At 42.4% G+C, this 25,509-nt stretch overlaps 2 protein-coding genes across 18 annotated transcripts in view; one reads left to right on the top strand and one right to left on the bottom strand.

The window, feature by feature from the left end:
- BACH2 (BACH transcriptional regulator 2) overlaps positions 1-8,580 on the top strand; it is a 186,324-nt gene extending 177,744 nt beyond the window's left edge. For all 17 annotated transcript variants that reach the window (XM_085576466.1, XM_085576462.1, XM_085576465.1 and 14 more), the window contains one exon: positions 1,622-8,580. In XM_085576466.1, coding sequence (XP_085432592.1) covers positions 1,622-2,101 — 480 coding nt within the window. In that variant the 3' untranslated portion in view covers positions 2,102-8,580. The remainder of the gene's footprint in view (positions 1-1,621) is intronic.
- Positions 8,581-9,903: 1,323 nt separating this feature from the next.
- On the bottom strand, positions 9,904-25,375 carry GJA10 (gap junction protein alpha 10). The gene has a single exon (XM_085576477.1). The coding sequence runs from the start codon at positions 19,619-19,621 to the stop codon at positions 18,035-18,037; it is 1,587 nt and encodes a 528-aa protein (XP_085432603.1). The 5' UTR covers positions 19,622-25,375; the 3' UTR covers positions 9,904-18,034.
- Positions 25,376-25,509: the final 134 nt, after the last annotated feature.

Below are 25,509 nucleotides of genomic sequence, written 5' to 3'. Positions count from 1 at the left end.
AGTCCACCTAGAATTTAACCAGACTACTGCTGTAAAAGACAATAAAAATAGTTTTTTAAACAGAGAAGCAAGAAGAGGAAGGCCGAGGAGAATCTCTGTCATTTATTGGATGCAGTAAAAACATAGCAACAGAGAAGGAGGAAAAGGCTGAGGTACTTAATGCCTTCTTTGCCTCAGTCTTAATAGTAAGACTGGTTGTCCTCCGGGTACCCAGCCCCCTGAGCTGGAAGACAGGGACAGAGAAAAGAATGAACACACAACACGTGACCACTGGAAATTCCTTTGTAGTAGTCTGTCCACTTTGTGATCAGCAGTTTCCAGTCTCATGAATTACATAATGGTGCTGTGGTTTAAGGGTTTTTCACTTGGCTGGGTCTTTTTTACAAAAGACCCCTTTTCCCCCTGAAGTTTACTTACTGTAAGTCACCCATCTTCTTGACACAGATGGTTTCACAGCAGACAGTGAGTGAAATGGTTGTATCCTCAGAGTTTGATAGGTAATTTTTTTTGCCTGCTTTCTCTCACTCATTCATCTACCCACTCACATTCCTTTTTTTCCCTGCAAACTCACAGCATATTCTCCTCCATAATTCATCATCTCAAGATGTACTTGAGCATCTGTTTATTTTTTTATTATTTTATGCTTTCTTGATAGATTTATCAATATTTTAGCAGTTAGTTCTTTTCATGTGCACTGTTCTCTTTCACATTCACACAGCTGTATGCTTCCAGTGTGGGCTCTGGACCCAGAGCAATACTATCAGCTGTCAACAACCACCCATAGTTGGATTATCTGAGTTGTGGAACTTTCACACCTCAGATGCTGAGACATCTTGGGTTTAGCAGTGTTACTAGGTGAGATACGTGGCTGTGCTGCTTTTGGGGCCAGCTCAGCTCTGGAAATAGTTCTGGTACTCTACAAAATCTCATCTACTCTCTTGAGCTGTATGCCCACCTGCCTGAGACAGAAGGAGGTGCAGCAGGACCATCCCAGTCAGTCTACACTGAGTCAACACCATTTTTTAGAGGTGAAACCCTAGCCTGGGTTCATAAAAATATCTGTATGAGCTCAAGCCCAAGCCTTTAAGCAGCAGAACATAAGAAAACAAGCCATAGTGCAGGCCGTGGAGCACACTTAAATCCCCTAGTGAATAAACTCACCTCTCTCAGTGCTAACAGGGCTCTGAGGCGTGCACCCAGCCTAAGCAGCCAACCTGACAGTTCAAGGGTGAAGTAAACATCAGCAGCATTCCTCACTTCAGGAATTATCACATTTTCTTGCTGATTAGATAGGAAATGGCATTTCTCCCTCAAAATGTTTTGTTCGGAGTTTTTTTTGTATCATCTGTCAGGCAGCCTTAGTTTATAAAGGGAGCACTTCTGTGGGAATCTCTTGGGATTCTATCCTCTTCCAGTTCAAATGTTTTTCTCCAGATGTTTCCCAAATACTGTCCAAACAGGCCATGGTGGTCAAATACTTGATGTCTTTGTGACTTTTCCTCTGGCCATATGAAAACAAGTGTAGCACATTGGTGTTCTTCGGTACTGCTGCATACATGCCCAAAGTGAGCTGGCAATGAATGTCCCTTCCTCAGCCTAAGATGCCTTCTGTCTTTTCCAGGTGTGTGAGAAAGAGAAATTGCTCTCAGAAAGGAACCAGCTGAAAGCAAGCATGGGAGAATTGTTAGACAACTTCTCGTGTCTTTCCCAAGAAGTGTGTAGAGACATGCAGAGCCCAGAACAGATCCAAGCCCTCCACCGATACTGCCCCGTTCTCAGACCCATGGATCTACAGCCGGTCACCACCATCAGCCCCGCCCCAGCTGGTGTGGAGCAGAGCCTGGTGACCTCCCAGTGCGTCGGGGAGAGCATGCAGTGCTGCTCGGAGCAAGGCTCAGTGCAGCTGGGAGCACCCTGGCTGCCCAACAACATCTCGGAAAATTGTTCGGCTGGCGCGGGATTGGATGGAGCCGATGCAGGTACTTACCCCGAGAGAGAGCTTCCACCAGAGCAAAGCAGCCAAACGGTCACGGTAGACTTCTGTCAGGAAATGACTGATAAATGTACAACAGATGAACAACCTAGGAAAGATTACACCTAGTGACTCATAACCTTAACGTTACACCTGGTCAGGTGTTCTTCAGTCAGCCAGTGGCAGTGTTCATTTGTTGTCTAGAAGAACGTATTTGGTGCACACTACAGTGGTCTTAGCAGCAATACTGTTTTTAAGTATTCCCTCCTCTCTACAAGCAGGAGTTCTCTTCACAATGGTGCTATCCCTTGCTCAGGCAGGGAACGAAGCAGTGGCAACACTGTCTGTTTTTGTATGTTGATTTCAATCTTAACAGGGATGGACATAACACCTCTGAGGACCCAACCGCAGCTTTTTTCTCAGTGGCCCATGTCACAAAACCCTAACTCAGGAATTTCCTCTGAATGTTCAATTTTTCATTGAAGACAGCTTCTTTACACATCAAAGTTTTATAGCTAAACTGTACATATTATATATAATATATATAAAATATATATATCCATATGCAAGAGTCCCTGCATGCCTCAATTTTCTCATCCTACAAACTGGAAGCTTTCATTTCTATTGTACAAACAAGTTCCAACATTCCTTTTTGTCTTTGATGCTAGAACTAGTTTGGTAACTTGTTACACGGTAATTTTTTCCTCAGTTCGCAGTTCAGCAATAGCATTCAATTTGTACTTATTTATAAAACTTTAATGTCGGAAACTTATTTGAGATTTTATTATAGACAATTTTTTTGGCACAGCCATTTCGTGCCACTTGAGCAATGTGGAGTTATTTTATTTTCTTGCAGATACTGTACAGTAATGGTCAACTTTGCCACTTGCACTGAGTTTCTGGTCAAACCTCTTTTCATTAATGAAGTCATGACTTCAGAATAACTTGAGTATATGGTTTTCTTTGCTTTATGGCTTAAAGGAAATAGAAAATTTTTATCTAATAGACAAACACTCAGGAGCTCATTATGTAGTAAAAACAGTCTTGCCAAATACTGAATTCACTATACAATTTGTAAAGAGAATCTGCTTGAATTATTTTTATATTTAGACTTCTTTCTGTTTCACAAACCAAGTTTAAGTGCTTGTGAGTTAATGATGCTTTTGGAGTCTTATAGGGGAAAGTATATTTCACTCTTTAGAGAAAAGTGTATTTGACAACTGGATCAATTCATCAAATGTTCCACGAAGTAAAGCAAACAGAGATCACGTCAATATACTTGGGGGCTTTTTCTCCAGCCCCACTCTGCATCCTTTACTCATGGAAGCAACTGCTGCTCCGGCTAGTCCCCAGAGCCTGACCTCAGCTGTCCTCAGACATTACCTGTTCTCCCCAACCAGACCCAAGCTGTAGAGGTGGGTCAGGTGAAGTCAGTGACCCTGCCTAGGCAGGCAGAGTTGCAGGATCACACCCCTAGTTGTTGACTTTGGCTTCCTTACGGAAGTCCAGCTAGCACTGTATCCTCTAAGAGCAAAACATACGTTTGCCGACACCCGATTTGGTCACTTACCCATCAAATTGTTGTGTTCCGGGATCCTCTCATCCTGCAGCATTGCCCTCAGCACAAACTGCAGCTAAAAGAGCGCTGTCTCAAAGGAGACTACTCAGTGAATTGGCTTAGTTGTAACTGTATTGGACTTGTATCTTAATGTTGACTCATGTTATGACTGTGTGAGACAGCAGCTTTCCAAGCATAACATCTGTATGTACAGTGTAGACAGAAGAACAACCTCCTAATGCTTTTTTTAATAATTACTACTATTCTAAGTGTACTGAGTTTTTATTTTGTGGTTCTTTGCCCTACATGTGCCAGGTTGTGTGGCTTTATTGACGACAACTGTCATGTGCTTTATTGGCTGATATTGTTTGTTCTCGCTGAAAAAAAAATGACCAGCTGTTCACACCTGTTAAAAAAAAAAAAAAGTGTGGGGAAGCAGCTTCTCAGAAGCACTAAGTGATAATGTGGTCTTCTGTGCTAACGTTTACACTAGAGGTGTGCGCTGGTGGTTTTTTGAGGCACTCAAGTAGATCAGCATCTTGAACCCTGGAGGAGGAATCAGCTCCCTCTCTCCACTTTCTTCCATCTTCAGACTGTGCTCATGGACTGTCGCCCACTCGCCACAAAGTCTTGCTTTTATCCTCCTCATGCAAACTCTTGTAATTGTAGCCAAGCTACTGAGGAGGAACTGCATATAGCATGTGCCATGTTTGTTGAAAATACTTTTTTCCCCCGCATGTACAAAGAAAAACTAGTATATAATGTAGGAGAATATTTATGTTTAGGTATTAATCATTACTGTACAAAATCCTTACCTTTAAATGTTCAAAAATATACAAATGCCATAAACTCCTAGTTCACACAGTTGAAAAAGGGGGAGGAGTTGTCCTTTCTTTTTAAAAGAACTTAACCTAAAAATATCTGAACCCCCTCCCAACCATCCTTTGCAGGTAACTGCACTGAGAAGCTCTTTGGTGGGGGGATGGGATTTGATTTTCCTTTGAATTTGTTGACGTTGCAAAGCAGTTCTGTGCTTCGCAGAGAAGTTTTGTTTCTATGAGACCATGGTGAAAGCTAGAATTTAAAACTAAATGTGAATCACATTATAGAGTCATAGCTACTTGGGGGGGTTGGGGGTGGGCGGGAGGGAAGGGTCAACTGACACAGTATTTTAAAGATGTTTTTCTGTTGCCTTTTTTATTTTTAAGTGACCTCCTATATATATGAATAGATAGAATGTTTTATGAGTATAAAACCAAGTTTTAACTTGCTTCCTGACATGAAGATTTACTCTACTAACAACTCATGTGCAACTGGTACTCTTGACCTCATTCCAATGGTTTAAAAAACCCACCCACACAACCCATTGCGCTGCAGCTCTTAGGTTTGACCTGGCCTCATACTGGTGCTGGGTCCCTTGATTTCCTCTACCTTGGGAACTGATATTTAAAACCACTGCTCAAATAAGTGTCTCTTCCGCAACCTTTCTCTCATCTCTCTCTTTCCCTCCCCTGCAAGCTTTTCTGGATGTTTGATTTCATTCTTTCCCATTAGAAGTGGCTGATTTTGTGTCATTGCTTCCTATATTTACATGTATCATGGTTTTTCAGTGGGGTTTTTTTGGTGGTGGTGGTGGTTGTTTTTTGTTTCTATTTTGTTTTGAGGTTTTTTTTGCTATTTGAACCATGTGGCTTTCAAAGCAGTTACTGGGCTAACGTTTAAAGGAAGGTATTGGGAGAATTAGTTTCAGACTTGGACGTCAGTTTACATACCCAACCATTCTTGTCTCACGAGGTCAAACCAAATGACCACAAAACTTCACTGGAAAGAGCGAAAAAAAAATCTGACTGCAGAATTCTAGGAGTTTGGCCAGTGGTCACTGTGATCTTAAGAATCTCTTTGCATTTGTCAAAGAGGATACATGCAGCATCTCTCCTGCTGGGCGTTGCTTGGGAATGGCATGGTGAGACCCTATCTCCCTGCTGAGCACTGCTCTGCTCCCATGGGCACATGAGTCCTTGGAGCTCTGTCCAGTCTGTATCTAGTCCTCCTTTTCCTCTGCCATTGCTATACTTGTATTGCCAGGAAACCTCATTTCATTTAGGCTTGTTATGCTTTGTCAGGTGAGTACTACACTATATAATGTGTTTGTTTCTCTGCGTTCTCTGGGGGTGCCTTGAACACAATTAAAGCTCATTGCAAGCTGATTCTGGAACAAAAAGGTAGTGAAAAAATAAATTAAAAAAATAAAAAAAAGAGCTAAAACAAAACAGAAAACAAGCAAAACAAAAGCAAAAACGTTGGCTGTATTATCAGGAGATCCCAGTATTTATATCACTGACTTCCTAACGTGATGACTCAGGCGTCAAGAGTTTGATGCTGCAGTATAAAACTATTATTTTATATATTGTACAAGTAATTTATTAAATGTCTTTCTAAGGGTATATGCTGCTTTTAAGATGCACTATATTTTTGGATCTAATCCCTGTATTATTTTTTTTTCCCAAGGAAGTAAAATGTGCTGCAAAAGCAAGCCACAGTGATTAGTATGCTAACTGCTACTTCTCTAAAGAGCAGAGTGGGAACGAGATATGTAACTTTGCTAAATGGATTAACTCCTGCCAGAGACATGATTAATGCTGATACTGTGGTTGTTAATCTGGAGTGTGACACTTCATCATGTCTCTATCCTAAAGAGCGCTTAAATAGAAGTTAAAATGCCTAGATATATAGTTAATTTTTTAAATATGTGACTTCATGATTGCCTAGTAAATAAAACAAATCTGCATGCTGGAATCACTATAATCCTGTAATAGAATGAAAACTTATCCACTAGGAGAAAGCATGGTGAAGCATTACAATTCCAGAATCAACACCACATCCTCATCTGTGTCTTGTAATCCACTGCTGTGGTGGTGGAGAGCAAGGGGTGTGTTTGCAGAATAGGAGACCCATAGTGAATTTTGCAGTGAGACAAAGTGGGTATTTGCCAGGTTCCACAGGCTCACATTTTGCTCCACTGGACGTCTTGTACCATTGCAACAAGGAGTGCTGCTTCCACCTTTTTTTCCTCTGATCTGAGATGCTTTTGAAGGTGCCTCTGGGTGAATGTTGTAGCCCATGGCTACAGCATTTTAAAAGTCTCTATTTTAGGGCTGCCTTGAGAAGTTTTATCTCAGCATGAGCAGCGGGTTTGCATAAGGAGGGGATCTGCTAAGTATGGAGCAGTTTTATTTTTATGAGAAGTGATGTGAAATTCAAACTATTAACATAAAGAATTTCTGCTGTCTTTCCTGTTAAAAAATTTCTCAACACATTTTGACTTCATTTCAGTTTTGTCTCTGCCAACACAGTCCAAGTTAATTTTGCTTCCATATATAAAATACATGTATGTATGTATGTATACATACATCTATAATTCTAGTCAGATTGTGTGTTTGTGTATTTTCCTGTTTATAATACGTATATGTATATTTATAATACTCCCTGGAGTATTTTATGACTCAGGCATCAGGTCTGATGCTGTAGAATACAATATATGTGTATATGCATATGTTCAAATACTGTGTGTATATTTAAAAGATCTATTGTTGGTGGTCTGTGGAATAATTATTCCCTTTACTCTCAAAATTTTAATGGCATTACTTGCAAAGATTAAGTGTACAGTATTTTCCTACACTCCACCAAGATAGGTATTATTTATATTGAAGTCAATTATTGATGAGCATTTTAAGGTAGTACATGAATAATATTGCCATTTTTGCAAACAAAATCACTTTTTGGCAGGAAGGAATGCTAAAAGTGTCTTTTTATAAGCTTATTACCCCAACCAAACGACTGCTAAAAAGCCAGATAGATGACTCCTGTTCTTGTGCAAACTTAAGTGACTGTGGGCAGAGCCCTTGCAATAAGTGAAAGGCACTATGTGGTTCTTGCAGTGCTACTGTTGTCCCTTTTGGCTAATTAAGGGCACACAGAAAGAAACTAACATCCCAAAATAGAAATGGAAACTGGCAGTGTTTGATTTCATTGATTGCTTAGAAGCAGAGATGGTCCCAGGCGACGAACCCAAACGACCCCCCCTTGCTTTGGAGGGAGCCAGGCAGGGGCTGCAGTGGACAGTGGGCTCATCCCTGCAGCCAGAGGAGCCCGTGCTCTGGGGTGTGGGCAGAGGAGGGAGCAGCTGCCTGTGCTGGGGGCTGTGGCTGGCACCCCCTGCCCAGGCAGGGGTACCCTGCAGCTGTGATGTACCCGAGGGAAGCGCGCATGGTTGCAGTCCTGTTCTCACTGCTGCGTTGGCTCTGCCTGAAGCTCTCTGGATCCCTCAGACCAGCAGGAATGATACTAAACACTTTGGTGACATTCGATGTGTGGTTGTTTACTCAAAGTTGCAAGCATCACCTTTGATTTCAAGGGTGGGGATGCCCTAAGAGTTTGTTCCAGAACCAGTTGGTTACAAGTGCACCTCTTCTATATGCCTTACAAACTTCAGAGGCCATATTCAAAACAGGGTTTTATCAGTGTATGCAAGGGGGTGCAACCCCTCTTCTCTTCCTCCCCAGGTCAAACAGTATGGACAGTTTTCACACATATCTACCTGTATAACCCTCTGTACCTCTCATAACTGGTCAATGACTGTAACAGGTTACATCAGGTGTTTTTTCTACATACTTTTTACACAAATTCTATGCGATTAATGTAACTTAATTCAATGCATCATTTTATTGTACTAGTTCTTAAGCTTGTCTTTATTTTTTTTTTCTAGGTGACTGTGGTTTCTTGTGATTTTTATTGTATAAATAAATGAGGTGGCTGTTGATGCTTACTCTCTGTTACTAAGAATTTTTACCTTTTTGGAAGAAAGCATTGCTATGAACTAATGAATTTAAAATGTCATTTACTCATTGTAAATACAGTATTGTGCAAAAAAACAAAAATGAAAAAAAACCACCCAACCCTTTTCATTCATTTGAATTGCTAGTGTTAACTGAATTTTGTCTAGACACCATTTCTGTTGATGAAATAAAGACATATCATTATGTATTGTAAATCATCTCATCATGACTCTGAAATCGATGTTGCAGGGCTTGGTTAATGCACGGGTTGTGGGCGAGATGCAGGAGGGTGGGTTGGAAGCAGTTTGAGATTCACTGCCAGGTGAATCTCTGGACAGATGAAGAGACTTCTGCTCACGTGGTCCCACTGCTAATTCACTAGCAGTCTTTGATCCAGGGATCCAGTTACCTTTGATCTGCAGGAACAGCCCAGAGTGTTCTGCTGCAAACATGAAATAAGTTTTTTTGGAAGATCAAATAAGCTGTATCTATACTCATTCCCCTCGTGCATGACTTAAGGCAATTCTGCTCAGTCTTTGTTTTGGTCTTCTAAAGCACCAGTGTACTTGTTGGAAGGTAAGGGAAGAGGCTGAGGTTTGTTCCCCCTTTAAGAAAAACCTGAGAGAAACTGAGAGGTTTGTGTAGAAACAAAACATAGCTAAAAAATCTCTGTAGTATTCCTTCCTGAAAGAGGAAACTTGTGCCACGGACCATTGGCGAGAAAACCAGAAAGGAAAGAAGAAATTACAAGCAGGACATGGGGTCTAGCAGGGAGGTGTTTGTGCTGTGGCAGTCCCACACCAACCACTCCTCTCCTTGTGTCGGATGCAAGCTGGGAGCCTGCTCAGCAGCTTGGCAGGAGGAGACACAGGGAGGGGGGAATGGCATGACCAATTGTCCTGCCCTGGCCCACACACTTGCTGGGATGACACTCTGTGGCGTGGGGAGGAGTCAGCCTGCTAGAGGGGAGTCCCCAGGCTTTTTTATCAACACACAGAAGACCATCAATCATCTTCCCTTGGCCACCAACCTTAGCGTCTTCCTGTTGAGCATGTATGAAGGCTTCTCACCCATCAAATCTGTCAGAAGATGTATCCACCATGTCTATGCAGCCTGGCAGTAGACAGAGTACATTAACAAAGATGTTTCTCCATCCCTCAGTTGTTGCTGGTGTTTAATGGCCACCATTTCAAGTATTTCTTTCTTCTTTTTTTTTTTTTTCCCTTAAAATACTGAATAAATGCACAGGCAAATTGTCAATGAGTTTCTGGTGAGGCAGAATATTAATGTAAATCATGTGCTCTTGAAAAAAACCAAAACACTACAATATTTATGCTTGAGTTATTTTCCTGCAGTCCTGCTTTCTGCTAGTCTTGCCTTAGAGTTGTCAAGTCATGGAGGATTTTTATGCATAGGGAAAGCTGCATGGCAAACAAACTTGTTCCAAGCATCACTCCCTAATGAGATGATAACAAATGTGAACTGTGATAAGCTTGACAAATAAAAGCAGCTTTAAGTATGTAGGGCTAGAAACAGGATCAGGGACAGTCAGAAGAAGGTGCTTTATTTTCCAGGTACACCAGTGTAAGAGCTGCTTCCCTGGGCTGCATACAACCCAGAAAGCCAACCCTCTGAGCTAGGCTCTACTGGCAAAATGAAATGAGCTCTTTTTGTCTTTGCTTGTCTTTTGGTTCTTCTGTATGAATTAACGAGACTGTGAAGCAAATAAGATTTTTGTGACCACAATGTGATATTCTGAAACAGCAAACTGGAAAGTATAGATGTTTCGCACTTAAAGTAAATTGTCTGATATCACTTAGTTTCAATTTTGAATCCAAAAGCATTAGCTATGAGGAGGCTACATTAGCATGGAAGGGCTCTATCAGAGTTTGAGGATTGCATTAGCACAGGCAGAAAAGCCACAGATATTCCTCAGCTGGGTTTTTTTCTCTCTTTAATTTTCTGTCCCTTCAGATTCCATGAGTGTTTCCTCTGTCTTTTTATTCATCAGCTGCTGAAGTCTGGAGAGATAGAGGCCACATAGCCTTCCAGGTTACTTTCAAATCAAACTATTCCTTTCTTGTCAGTGCCTTGGGTCTTAGGCTACCTTGAAGTTCTGTGGATCAGGCTGGTTTCTGATATGAACACACCACTAGCATGCACAACAAGTTGTACATCCCAAAACGCTCCCCAAAGACACGAGGCTGTTTCTGCAGTGGCAGCACACACTAACAAGATCCAGCTCAGTCTACGTGAGAGAAATCTTGAGTCGTGAAGCAAGCTACCCAGTAACACCAGCAGTCAGAGTACAGCACAGCTGGGATGGCATGAAATGGAGGAATAAAGTGTTTGCTTTTTTAAACTGTATTATCAATTTAGCATTATAGCAGTGGGAGAGGGGAACATAATGACAGAAAATCTGCTTCTCATCTCTCTCTGCTGAAGGCAGTTTGTTCTCAGTCCTTTAGTTTATTTCTTCTCCTTAGAATGTCCTTACTTTTTCATGATGGATGATAGTTCTAGGAGCATGCTCTGAAAGATAACAAGAGAAAGAAAGCACGAAACTGAATTGGCTTAAAGGAGAAAAAGAAATGCTATCATAGTAATTAACCCCAGCACATACATCGTTAAGGGAATCTGGTGTTAGTAGCTGACAGCATACTTACCTTGCAGGACTTTGTTCAATGCTAACGGGCAAGAAGGGGGCCGTGGGAAGAGGAGAAACACCTTGATTTTAAACCAAAATAAATACACTAATGCATTGGTGTGACCAACAGGTTGGGGGAGGTGATTCTCCCTCTCTACTTGGCTCCTCTGAGACCTCACCTGGAGTGTTGCATCCAGCTCTGGGACCCCAATATAGGAATGTCATGGACCTGCTGGAGCAAGTCCAGAGGAAGGCCAGGGGGATGGTGAGAGGGGCTGGGACACCTGTCCTGTGAAGACAGGCTGAGTTAGGGTTGTTCAGCCTGCAGAAGAGAAGGCTTCAGGGAGACCTTACAGCATCTTCCAGTACCTAAAGAGGGCTTACAGCAAAGCTGTAGAGGGACTGTTAGCAAAGGTATGTGATAGGACAAAGGGTAATGGCTTTAAACTGAAAGTGAGTAGGTTTAGATTGGGTATTAGGAAGAAATTCTTTACTGTGAAGGTGAGGAGGCACTGGAAAAGGTTGTCCTGAGCTGCTGTGGATGCGCCATCCCTGCAAGTGTTCAAGGCCAGGTTGGATGTGGCTTTGAGCAATGTGGTTTAGTGGAAGGTGTCCCAGCCCATGGGTGGGGGGTTTGGAACTAGATGATCTTTAAGGCCCTTTTAAACCCAAACCACTCTTGATTCTATAATACTGTGATTTAGTAATTTGTTTGAAATCACTGAACATACCCTAGTAGCTCTTCCTAGTAAGGGGGTTTGTATATTTTTGAATTCTTTAAACCTTACAAAGATGGACTCAATAAAACAAATTCCACTTTCTAAAATCCAGCTTACTTTTTTGTTGCTGCACAGATCATCAGAGGGGTTAATAAGTGTACAACTGCTGCTGACACCCAAAGTTTTTGTGCAAGTGGTGAACAGTTATCTTTGGGTGGCCAAGTGGGTTTTGCAGGATAATTGGTACACTTTCTGTCATCACCACAAGTTTCTTCTGAGTCCTCCAGGGCAGAATAAAATACAAGTACTGTGTGATTTTTTTTTTTTTAAGAGGAATTTACATTGAAAAACTGCACAAAACCAGGAGTGGTTACCAGCAGGTGTAAATGTGAACACCTTTAAATATTCTCAAAAATCCTAGAGGAACACAGGGTTTTGCCAGTTCCTTACCCCACCTGCAGATTTTCCTGGTGGAGCTCAGCTGTATAAATAACTACTCCATGGTTATCAGGTTTGTTATTTCAATGTGCATTCACTCTTATCAAGCTGTTGCAGCCCCAGAAGCAAGAGCAGGTGAGAAGATAGTTAAATGAGTCAGTATTTATTCCTTACACGTTATTGAAAGGTTGAGTAAACATGCCCTGTTCTGAAGAAGATGGCAAGCACTCATGCTGAACAGCAGCTTTCTCTTCCCTATCCTGCTCACTATGGAGTGTTTTCCCAGTGGGTATGAGGCTCAAAGTTGAATGGAGAATTGAGAAGTAGGAAAAAATTGAACAGCATGGAGGAATAAAAGAACAATGAGGGAAACCAAACCTAGTGAATTGTAAAATTTTCACAACTTTTACAGAACTAGGATTTCAGCCCCAGAGACTTTTTTCTCTTCAAAAGAATAAAATCAGCAGCCCTATCTCAGACTAATTCCGCAATCTGAGAGTATCAGTGTCACCATCTGCTTCACTGTCAATTTTATTCCCTTCATTCACCATAAGAAGGGAGTCTTGCTTTTAAAGATACATTGGTTACTCTGTAGCCAAAAATACAGACTTATTAGAATTACACTGTGAAGGCGCAGGACACCCTAGAGGAGAGGATGGGAAAGATGCAGCACTTCTTGAAAAACAAAAGTCTAGAGTGCCTAAAATGCCTAAGATTTCATTATGAAAGTCTTGCTCTAGTAATTTTGGTTGCTAAGATCATTATACATCTTCTAATGATTTCCAGTTCATTATACATCTTCTAATGATTTCCAGTTTTGGTTTTTGATTTAGGAACTTATCAGGGCTTCATGAAGAAACACAAACATCAGGTAATGTCAAGCTCCCCATCTTCTTGGAATACCCTTAGGTACTCTAGAAAGAGCACAAGCACAGTAGCTCTCTTAATACAGGTTTAGGCATGGGTTGCAAACATAATTAGTTCCAAGTCATACAAAAGTTCATGCCTTTGTGAAGAGAGTAGCCAATCTAGTGTAAATACTCCCAATCCCAATTAACCAAATTAAAAGTCCTTTGTTTTAGAGCACACCATAGAATTCTTTAGAGAACTATCATACAGGTAAAGACCAAAAAGAACTGATGCTGGACATCCTGCTCAAGTAGTTTGGAGCTGGAATCTTCTGCTTTAGAAAGGCAGGAAACACAGCTAGCAAAGACTTCAAATGCAGCTAGCAATGAAATACCAGACACCCTCCAGCTTTTGTAGAAATGATTGCATTCAGCTAGTGAATTGGGAACTGTGCCACCCTGAAGATGGAAAGTCAGGCTGTGGTCATCTCAGCTGAGCTTTCTGATCATTCTGCAATCGTTCCCTGGTTTGCAGAAAATGGGTGAGAAGGAAGATGGCTTTATTCTGGCCAATGGCGCCTTTAGAAGTAAAGCTGCCATCTTCTCTAATTGTTCATTTGGAGTGATCAGATCTGTCTTTTATGCCCCCAGAGATAGTATGAGAGTTATTCGATGGTCCTAATGGCTTGACACAGTCTTGCATGTGGCTGCTGGGAGACAATACCCCTCAGTGCAATGCTCCAAGAGCCAGATGCCTGTTCTGGGTTGTAATTCCTGGCCCTGCCTATTTTCATGAGAGCACAAGTTGTATCTGTACTTGTTATAAACTGATCTTTGACTCCATCAGTCTATTAATCTTATCAGACTTAAGCATGTATTATCCACCAGTCAAGACCCTGACTGGTGCAAATTATGAGGTCTTTTTCTCATAATACAATTCATGTGCAGAGTCCTATGGACAGCAGCATAATTCCTACACACCTTTGTGGATCCACCTCCTGGATGTCAGCTATGATTATGGATATGCTAAGTTCAGTGAAGCTTTATTCACTTTTTTGTGAAAAACTGCCATTTAAGACCTGCTTCACCTAATGGAATCTGGCAGCCGGGGACCATGCAGAAGATGCCCTTTTTCTCTATTGCTCTATCTCTCCTTAAATAAAAGTTAAAATGTGGTGAGAGTTGCAAACCTTAGGGCAGAACTATGTGTGTACCCACAATATCTCTTAGAAGATAAAATATTGTTTATTCTCTAAGATGCATCCTCTAAGTGAGCCTTGGAAATTATTCGTTTGGAGACAGTTATCAGTCAACAAATTGTTTTCTGTCACTTCAAAGCATGCTGACTGTGATCCTCAACACCAAGGTTTTGGAGTCTTGCAGATAGTCTGACTTCATCTGTATGTAGTTGCTGGATTTACTTGTCAGTGCAGAGTTTTGTAACATTATATTGAGATTAGCTCATTCATATAGTCAGCAATGCTCTTGTCATTTTGTTTAGGTGGAATGAAATCAGTTGGAAATAACCCTCATCTCATGCATTTAATTCTCCACCTTTGCTTTACTGTGTGCTTGAAGGTCCAGTTTTGGTGGTCTGTCTTCAGAATCTAATAAACCTAAAGCTTGACCAGCAGTGGCTCAAAAAAAGTTTTTTGTTTTCCCCAATGGATCTTTAGTCAAATAAGTTTTTTAGGTTTTCTGTCTCTCTCACTTCAGCTTCCTGGTCTGAATAGTTAACTTTGGATAATACCACATGAAAGAAATGGAACAGAACATAAAGAGTGAGTGGTTTGGGTGTAAAACTAAACAGTTTCACAAAACATAAATATTTTGTCAGGGGGTATGCTGCAGTTGGATGTGAAATTACAAAATGGCTCTTCATCTCTACCAGTTCCAGGTAAGGAAGTTTTAAATAGCCTTTTAGTTTATGGCTTAGTATGGTTGGTTGGTATAAATTCTACCAATGGGAAGGGCATTTCTTCCTATTTAGATCTAGAGTTGGTCTGGCTTGAACTGAAGTATGAAAAAGTCGAGGAATCCTGATAGCCAAACATGCATTTTATCATCAGTATCCTACTGTACTGTTTCATTGAGGCTTTCAGTGAAGAATTAAATGCATTCTCTCCTAAGGGTCCAAAATAACCTTTCCTCCAAAGAGGAAGGCCTAAGACAAACTTCCTGTTCTCTTTAAGAGATGCAGTTTTGTACTTACGAAAAAAAATCCTGTTATATGACCCAGCCAAGTACTATCCAACACCTGGTCTTCATCGTTTGATCCACTACATCTATTTGGTCCAATACATAATGAGAAGTAACTTTTAATACATTCATTTGTCCCTAATGATTATTATTTGCTTGTTAGAGATTCAGTTTCGGTATGGAAATGGCGTTGATAGCACTAGTAGGAAAAAAGCTCATAATTGGTTGAAGGTCAAGCATCCATAAACTATACCCTTAGACTTGCTCAGTGCTTTCAGTGCCACATCTCACAGAGCGCAGTTGATTTGTCTGAAGACTCTTGCAGTATCAGATGGATGTATTTTGTGTAATTTTGAGGTTTTCTTTCAGCTAGGAAGAAAACTATGGTGTTTGTGGGCAGCTGCAGCCGTCCTGCTGTCTTAGCACAGAACATGGGCATGTGTTTGGTTGGAGGTTGCTAGAATGGTCATTGAGCTGTGGAAAGTGATCTTTTCAATGTTGAGTTGATACTCCTCTCTCATTGAACCTAATACAAAGAATGCTACAGACAAATTCTGGCAGAATGGTGTGGATGAGGGGGAAAAAGAAAAGACTTGAACCACTATGGAACTAAAGATGATAGTTTGGGAAATTTATCAAATAAAATTGAAGAACAGCGTCAATTCTGCTCTTAGGCTACCCAGCTTAGATTAGTAAAATCCGGGTTAGAACAGACTATATTTTGGCTGTTTAGAGTATGTTTGTGCATGTGGGTTCACTATCATGTTAAGAAGTGTCTGTACTTTCTCTGCATTACTGTTGCAAGTCACTATTAATCAGGGATGTCAGTAGACAATGTTTTTGTATGCTTCATTTAGAATTTTTAAAATATAGCTACTTTTAAGTACTTATTTTTAAAAAATATGGTAAATAGATTTTTAATCTAATCATACACATTTTTCTTTTATCTAACCATTACCTCTCCTGTGAGGAAAGGCTGAGAAAGTTGGGGTTGTTCAGCCTGGAGAACGCTCCAAGGTGACCTAGTAGTGGCCTTCCAGTAGGTAAAAGGGAGCCAAAAAGAGAGCTGGAGAAGGGCTATTAGCAAGGGCATGTAGTGATGGAACAAGGGGGAATGGCTTTAAACTGAAAGAGAGTAGGTTTAGTAGGAAGAAATTCTTTACGTGAGCTTGGTGAGGTGCTGGAACTGGTTACCCAGAGAAGTTGTGAATGGCCTGTCCCTGGAGGTGTTCAAGGCCAGGCTTGATGGGACTTTGGGCAACCTGGTCAAGTGGAAGGTGTCCTTTGAGAGGGTGAGGGTTGGAACTAGATGATCTTTAAGATTTCTTCCAACCCAAATAATTCTGTGATTCTGTCATTCATACATGATTAACATCTTCCGGAAATTAATATTTAAAAAAAAATCAAACCAATGCTGAGTGCCTTCGACCAAATTAAATAGTTAATATAGAAATTGAGGAATACAGACTGGAAGAGTATTCAAGTTTTAATGCCCAGGTTCAACATATTTATGATGTACCAGGATATTTGTGTATTGAAATTAGCATTCATAAAAATGCTGCAGCAGTGCCAGAATAAAGTGCATTTGCCAAAACCTTGCCTCAGTTCTATTAAGAAGCACATGTACTTGAAGTATTGCATGCCGTAATCAGGAAGCACCAGGTAGCACACCTACATCAGTCACATTTTAAAATGCTAGCACAAGTCCTGTACATAATGATCTCCAAAAACAGCATGCTGGAATAGTGTTACTTTCAAGAGTAATGACATTGTTTTGCAAACTGAATGTATTTCTCTGAAGGTCTCCCCTGGAAGGTAGAATCATTGTCATTACATAGGAAAAGCTGCCAAGCAACTTCTGTGAGTTCTCAAGAGAGTGCTACTGAAATTCTGTCTTCCTTAGAATAACTTTCTGCACTTCACATTTTAAAAGAGCCTTCTATCTGAGTATCAAAAGCCAGCAGATCAACAGATTAGGCTCTAGGCCCTCTCCCTGTATTAGAAAGATTGAAGTGGGAAGTGGTTAAATTGCACCTAAGTGACAAATTAACATGGCTTATGCTGACTGGCTTAGTGTAGAAACTGTAACCCCATGGAAACTGGAATTTATAAGCAATTTTTAGATGAGCAGTATAATAATAGTGCTTTGTGTTTCTTACCAGAAGAGATTTTAAGTTTGTTGGCTTCTTTTGTTTTATATATAGGGGGAAAAAAAGGCATTGGGGGGGGGGGGAAGGGGGTGTTTAGGAAGAGTGAGAGGGAAAAAATTGAACAGAATCTATGATTTTGAGCATTGTGTGATGTAATCTTGTTTATTACGTGCCCTATAAAAAGGTATTTATGGGCTTGCTACTGCAAAAGGTTGTAAAGGAGCCTCTGTGCTCTCCAAGAACCAAACCTGTGATCTGAATTTGAGACCACCAGAATTCAAATATCTTTTAAGAAAGCCTTGTTGACTCTTGCACAGAAGCACAATATCTTGTCAACACTATGACTGTAAGCAACCCTAGAACATGTGGCCAAAGAAAAGGAAGAGCTGCTGAAAAAGCAATTCTGTAGTCATTGGCTTTGGCATTGCAATTATTTGGTGGGGGTTTTTACACGTAGATCTTTTGATTTATTCATTGAACAACTATTCAACTTGGAGGTCACCTCTGAGACAAACCTGAAACTGAGAGAAGTTGTGTCATTGAACTCAATGCATTCTTGGCTTCTCACAGCGGCTGGAGCTGAAGGAGTTTTCCCTGGGACAATCCTCGTTGAGTTGATTGGGATGATGGAATGAGTATAAAGAAGCTGGGATTCGGTGACTCAGGACTCAGTAATTCCCTGGTATTCCTGCTTTCACGGCAGAAGGAGGCCGAGCGTTTTTTGGGAGCTTGGCTTTGTCCGGGGGGCCGCGAGGAGCTGGGGCTGTGTTGGAAGTCCTGCCCGAGCCGTTCTGCCCCCTGGCTCGCCCCCTCCTCCCCAGGGCCGGCACTGGGTGCCGGGGCCCCCCGCCGCCCCCCTCCCGCGGGCGGTCCCGGGCGCTACTTGCCATGGACACGCGGCGTCCCGAGGCGGCGGGCGGCGGGCTGGGCGCGCCCTCCGAGCGGCGCTTCCCCTCCGAGCCGGAGCCGGAGCCGGAGCCGGAGCCGGAGCCGGGGCCGGGGCCGGGGCCGGGGCCGGGGCCGGGGCCGGGGCCGGGGCCGGGGCCGCCGCGGGAGGCGGTGCTCTCGCTGTCGCTGCCCGCCCGGCTGCCGGTGAGGACGCGGGAGAGGAAGCTGGACTTGCGGGTGCCGGGGCAGTGTCCGCTGTCCGGGGACTCGCCGCGCTCCTCCTCCAGGTCCCGGCAGGCGCTGACCCGGCTGTGCCTGCGGGGCGCCCGGCGGGCCGCGGCGGCCGCCCCCGCCCCGCCGCCCCCCGGGGCGGCCCGCGGCGCCTCCTCGCTGCTGGAGGAGGGCGGGTGCTGTCCGTGGTGCCGGCGGCGCGGCGGCGACGGCCGGAGCTGCCCGCGGTGCTGCCGGGCGGGCGGCGCGGGGCCGCCGGGCGCGGGCGGCGGGAGCGGCGCGGGCGCGGGGCGCGGCGGGGACGCGTTGCTGGCCAGGCAGGGCGGCTGCGGCACCACCGAGCTCTTCTTGGAGTTGTACGCGCTGGGCTCTTCCTCGGACGGGCCCGGCGGCCACAGCGGCTGCCCGCACAGGCTCTTCTGGATCTTCTTGATGCCCAGGTGGGCGATTTCGAGGATATTGAGGAAGAGGGAGACGGCAGCGATGCTGTTCATGAAAAACATAAAGATGGTCTTCTCTGTGGGTCGGGACACAAAACAATCCACCGTGTTAGGGCAAGGGGGCCGAGTGCATTTGTAAAGGGGAGACATGTGAAACCCATATAAAAGATACTGACCTATCATAAAGCCCACTTCGACCACCGACCGGGTGAGGATATGTAGGACATAGGTGCGCAGCAGGGACCCTCTCAAGGGCGCCTTATTCACTTTCTTCTGTTCCTCCAGCTTACGCAGTTCTTTCTCCACTCTCCTGTGCTCCTCGAGCACGGGCTCCAGGTCCTCGAGCTGAGCCCGCAGGTGGGCTTTCCTGTTCTGTCGCTCTTTCTCCAGCGCCCTTAACCTGTAGAGCGCGTGGCCCATGTACACTAAAGATGGGGAGGAGACAAAAATGATCTGCAGTACCCAGTATCTGATCAAAGAAATGGGGAAGGCTTTGTCGTAACAGATATTGTTGCAGCCAGGTTGCTCCGTGTTGCAGATGAACTCGGACTGCTCATCATCCCAGACATCCTCAGCAGCCACTCCCAGCACCAGCATCCGGAATATGAACAGGATTGTGAGCCAGATTTTGCCAACTATTGTGGAGTGGATGTGAACTTCTTCAAGGATGCTGCCCAACAAGTTCCAGTCCCCCATTGTCAGAAGTTCATTTCTGGGGGAAAAAAAAAATCCTGTAATGATGGATTTCTTTTGGAAATGGCCATTTTTAGTTTTTGTTGGGGTTTTTTGCTATTGTTGTTGTTTGTTTGGGGTTTTTTTTGTTAATTTCACATAATTTCCTATACATTATTTCGGTACCTGGAGAGTTCTTATAAGTTCATCATTATTTTCTACTTACTGGGCCTTGAAATTAATTCAAATTTCATGATTACTGGTCAGAAATGCAAATGTGATCTTATTTTAAGATTAAGAGATAGTGATTTCAGCTGTAAACCACAGTACTGCATAACTGCCCATAGCTTTATATTCTTTTGTTCCCACTAGAAATGAAGAAAACTTTTTTTCCACCTTGCAAATCACTTGCCAGCTACAGTTTAATTCTACCATCCACTCCATTCTACATTGACTATTGATTTGCCATAGTTTTGCCACAATAGATAATGTTCTTCGCTTTAATTTTTTGGATGAAGTTTTGAGAAGTGTCCTATAACTGTGACTTGAAAACAATTTTAGTGCCATCCATCCAGTATTTTTTCATCTACTCAGGTAACAATTCACAAGTTTCTCTCTTAGCTTCCTAAAACTACAAATACATAGCTGATTTACACATAGCTGTACATTTGCAGTCTCAGTTATAGGATAATATCAATAAACTGAGTGCTCCTAGGTTTAATACCTTTATTTTTATGCATCAAGTTTTGCTGCATCTTAATTATAAATTTTAACAAATGAGAAAATGGAATCAGAGTGATGTGAAGGTTTTTAACAGTGAGTGTGTGAAAATCTTTCTAACTGCCTCTATCCCAGAAACTGATTCACAAGCAAATTGGTCTATGTTCTGCTTGATTTACAACCTGCTTCTTTTGAAGCTTTCTTTTGGAGCTTCAGGTAATGTGGGGAATTGAAATATAAGATATTTGACTGTTTATTTGTGAATCAAATGCATGTTTAGTGTTATGTCCCTGGAACTTTTTCTGCTAATATGGCAATAAATTATTGAAGCAACTGGGATCATATCTACCTTAGGGTTCGCACTCGAATTTCTTTAATGCTACAATACTTTCAAAACATCCCAAATTTTACTAAACTACAGCCTTTAGTAAAGTACAATTTCTAAGTTTTTTTTTTTTAAAGTGGCTGGTTGATGTGCCCAAAATCTTGTATATATTTAAATGATAGCATAGCTGGTGATATCACCATTATTAATATCGCTTGGTTCATGATCCCATGATCCCAGGTTAGTTCAGTTTTGCTTTAAGGCTGTATTTATCCACACTGCAAGTAAAAATTCTCAGTTGTAACCAGCAGCAAAGTCATCATTCTCAGCATAGGCATCCTACAGACTTTATTATTCTGTTTCTGGGACTATGTTGGCTGCAAATATGAATTTTCACACATGGAACTGGCTAAGTAAACATATCTATTCAAGCAATGCTTTAGGTGTTGTTAGACACCCAGAATATCTTGTTTCCCCATTCCTTTCCTCCCACGCATATCATTGCAATGAAACACAGGAGGAAAACAGGAAGTCAGCAATAATTATTGTAGTCCAATGCAATAGTGAAGCAAAAGAGCTTTAGGTATATTTGCTGCCTTGCAAATGGTTAATCCCTCACTGAAACTGATTGACTCAGCAAAAAACCCCAACCAAACAACAAAACCCTAAGTGTGATGCAACAATGTAAATTCAGGGATAAGTATGTTTTAATCTCAAAGATGAAATTCTCTAGTGGTAGAAACTGCCTGGCACAGAAAGTGAATGCAACTATTCGGGGCAAAGGAGATGCCTAAACATACCACTCTGGCTCAACAGAGTTTAGTTTCTTGAGTTGTTTCTACCAGTGTTTAAATAACTCTATCCTCACCTTTGCATTATAAAAGCCAACAGAGGAAATGTAATTGTAGGAATGGTATAATTCACCCTTTCAGCGAGCCCTTGATACCAGGACACTTCCCCTCAGCTCTGCACTGGTAGAACTGCAGTATAAATAATGACACAGTCAATACTGTGTATAAAATAAAGAAGATAGTTTAGAGCCACAAAAGCCAGCATTTCTAAGAAATCAGCCCAAACTACTTCACAACTTTGTCATAGCAATGTGCTTCTAATTTTTCCATTTCTTTCCCCTTCCCTGGTCTTAATTGAGTTCTGTGTAATAGAGTAATTTCAGTAAGACAGGAATCTTAAATATCAATTACATAATTATTTCCAGTTTACTACTAGACTAGAAATTCTAGTAGTACAGCCTATTCTATGCTACTAGCATTGTAAACTAGATATATAATTTTTTTAGTATAAAAAGTACATACCTGAGACATTTCTCAATATACCATCTACTTTGTGTCTGACCAAGTATTTTTTATGGTTATTTCAAACAATAAAAATCCATGCATGTAACCAGTTAGAACCAGATGGAAATCCACCATTTCTCTTGGAGGAAGTTCCTTAATTTTTATTTTGTTACTTCTTTTAAAATCATCTTGTCATTTGCCACTATTCACATCACTTCTGTGTTACATTCATACCACATTTACATCAGTTGAGGTATGAAATAGCAACATTAAACTTTACATTTCTTGTCAGAAGTTAAATGTTAAGATACAAATACTCATGGTTTTAATTTGCATTGCTTCAAGCCTGACAGGCAGCTGCCTGCTCCATACTGTCCTAGGTAGAATTATTTTTCTGCCACTTACCTTAGGAGAAAGCCCTTGCTTAGACTGTTAGAGCATTGCAGAAGGAGCATGCAGAACTGCTTGTTGTTATTTCTCAGAGACCTCTCTTTGAGAGTACTAGGATATCTTCTTTTTTTTTCCTTTTTTTTCCTTTTCTCCAAGCACCCAAGCATAGATGTGGTACACTGAATGGGCTTCTCAGTTCTATGTAGCTAGATGCCAAGATCACTCTCTCTAAACTATTCATGCACAGTTTAAAAATCATCAGATGACAGGATGGATGATAGAATGGTGCCTCTAGCCAAAATTATAATGCAATTATTTTAGTCAGTGGTGTCTAACAAAGCCATTCCCTCAAGGCTTAATCTGAACAGCAGCAGTTTGTGAGGTCCCTATGCCTTGTTTTAGTCAGCTCTTTGAACTTTACATTTCCACCCAGCTCCCAAATGAAATTTTATTTTGTAAAATGGCTAAACAGGCAGCCTTTACAGTACAATAGAGTCTTACATTTTCTTTACATTCCATTAGTTTCGCTTTGGATCAATGCTCAAGGATCGATCGGTCATGTCCGATTTCATACTCTGTTGCCTGGTGAGTTAATTTAGGATGTGTTAGACTGAGCCTTTGAAAATGGAGGCCACAGGAACTAAGACTTGAGCCTTAAGTTAGAAACACAGGCATTCAGCACAGTAACCTTTCATCAGCTGGGTTGAATAGCCGCCCTCAAGCCCATTCAGACCAGGTATCTGTGAGAGACAAGGTTTAAAAAAGGAAGGTGAGTTGTCAAAATGGTATTTTGTGAGAAATTGGAGCCACCAGAACTGAGTTTCTGATACCAAGACCTTCTACTGTCTACTCCTGCCCATGCCCAGGCCTAAATTTTATGGAAATACAGAATACTCTTTTTTTCCTCTCATTGTGGAACTTCTGGCCCTTTACTTCCATTTTATAAGGCACATGTATGATTTCTATTTTAGACTCCTCCCTGAAGATGCTCCTACAAACCAGTGGCCAGTTCTCAAATGACAATAGCCTCACCTCTTCTTTGGAATTATCTCTGGTTTATGTACTATTGCATCCTTCTCTCACAGCTGTACGTGTCTCCCTGAAAGTCCTGTTTGAATATGCCTTCAGAGCCCTGCCCTGCAGCAGTGGAGGTGGCTGCAGCACCTTTCCTCAGCCTAACACAGCACACGTATGGTTTATGCACACATTAGAAACAAATGCCTTAGGGGCAGTGGGACTACAATTTTCACCCCTGAGAGATGTGTTAATATTCATCCAAACCACTCAGACCTCCACAGGCCTTCCTCATACATAAATGCTCATATACCTGTCACTGCCTTTTTATTTTTATGTCTCTTTCCAAATCTGGTCACCAAGTTTTTAAAGCTTTTCCTTGCTGCTTCGACTCAGATCATCAACTCAGGCCTGGGTCCTGTGTGCTGCCTCATTAGATGTTAACCTGACATCTCCAGCATCTTCCACAGTGCCCAGGTGTCTCTCAGGAGCACCCTCTTCACCTCTGCTGGCTGTGAAAACGTGTGAAAAGAGCAAGAGCTGCAGCACCTATGATGTGTCCATCCTGTCAGAGTTGCTCACTGTAGAAGCAGCTCATTCTGGGCCCAGCACATTTCTGTCCCATCCCACCTGCCCCTAGGCAGGTCCAGAACCACAGGCTGCCTACTTCACTCTACCCTCAGAGCAACCTGGTTTAAAGTTTTGGTTTTCTAAGGGGACAGGGCAGGTGGTGCCAGTAGGCTGGTCAGGGACAATTTTTTGCATTTTTGCTTTAGCAGCAGAAAAATTAATGCTGTTAAAGGACTGCTCATACAAGCTTGTTAATGGACCATTAATTGTGCATGAAAGGGAAACAGGGTGAGGGTACAGGGATGATGGTGTTTGCATTTGGAGAAGCAAGAATCTGTGGTGCCTCAGGACACTCCCTTGCTATAAGCTCTTGCCATAATCAGCTTACTGTATGAATTGACAGTAGGCTGTGTGTGGATGTGGTGGGAGGGAATATATCCTGCAGATCAGAGATGGAACCTTGGCCAGTGGTGACTGGAATAGGCAACTGTGAGAAGCAGCACAGTGGGAACCAGCACATCTTCATGCCTGACCTTCCTGGACCAGGAGTGACCTCCCTTCTGGGAAGCAGAGACCCAAAGAACATAGTGCTGGGTCAGGAGCTGATCACAACCAAGGAGGGTGAAAGGTCTGGTCCTGGTGGTTGTTCAATAAACCCAGTATCCAAATCCAGTATGAGGCATTTACTCTGTATTGTGTGTGACAGCAGGATTCTGCACCTGGGATGGGGTGACCCTGGATGTAGGTGTAGACATGGCAATGAGGCTGGAAAGCAGAGCCACAGAAAAGGTCCTGGTAGATCCAAGTTGAACACGAGTCAGCAGTGCCCTGGCAGCCAGGAGGGCCAGCCCTGTCCTGGGCGGGCATCAGGCACAGCATCACCAGCCAGGCAAGGGAGGGGATTGCCCCACTCTGCTCTGCACTGGGGCAGCCTCACTTCAAGTGCTGGGGGCAGTTTTGGGTGCTACAGTGTGAGGAAGACATTCAGCTACAGGAGAGAGCATCCAGAGGAAGGCAACAAAGATGGTGAAGAGCCTTGAGGGGAGGCTGACTGAGATCACTTGGTCTGTTCAGCATGGATGAGACCCCACTGCAATCTACAACTTCATGAGGGCAAGAGGGGCAGATGCTGATCTCTTCTCTGTGGTGTCCAGTGATAGGATGCAAGGAAATGGCCTGAAGTTGTGTCAGGGAAGTTTTAGGTTTGGATATTAGAAAAAGGTTCTTTGTTCAGAAGGTGGCTGAGCACTGGAACAGCCTCACCAGAGAAGTGATCACAGCCACCAAGCCTGACAGAGTCAAGAGGCATTTCGACAACACTCTGAGGCAGATGGTGGGATTCTTGGGGCTGTCCTGTGCAAAGCCAGGAGTTGGATCCTTGTAAGTTTCTTCCAAATCATGATATTTTTTAATTCTAAATTAGAAGTGCCAGCTAGTTCAAAGTAAGTTCTAGTACTAGATCCAAATAAACTTTTTATAGCATTGCAGGTTTTGATATTCTTGTCAGGGACTCACACATTTGAAAAACAGAAGATATATGTGGGAACTAACAGTTATCTTCTAATAACACAGTAGTCTTTCATTGTACTAATACTTTA

This window comes from Lonchura striata, chromosome 3, assembly GCF_050655825.1.
Source record: "Lonchura striata isolate lonStrDom1 chromosome 3, ASM5065582v1, whole genome shotgun sequence".
Taxonomy (NCBI): domain Eukaryota; kingdom Metazoa; phylum Chordata; class Aves; order Passeriformes; family Estrildidae; genus Lonchura; species Lonchura striata.
This window is presented reverse-complemented; position numbering and strand designations above follow the sequence as displayed.

What these genes read in the sequence shown, in the direction of transcription:
- GJA10 (XM_085576477.1), bottom strand. Translation starts at nt 19,621, where the DNA reads ATGGGGGACTGGAACTTGTTGGGCAGCATCCTTGAAGAAGTTCACATC.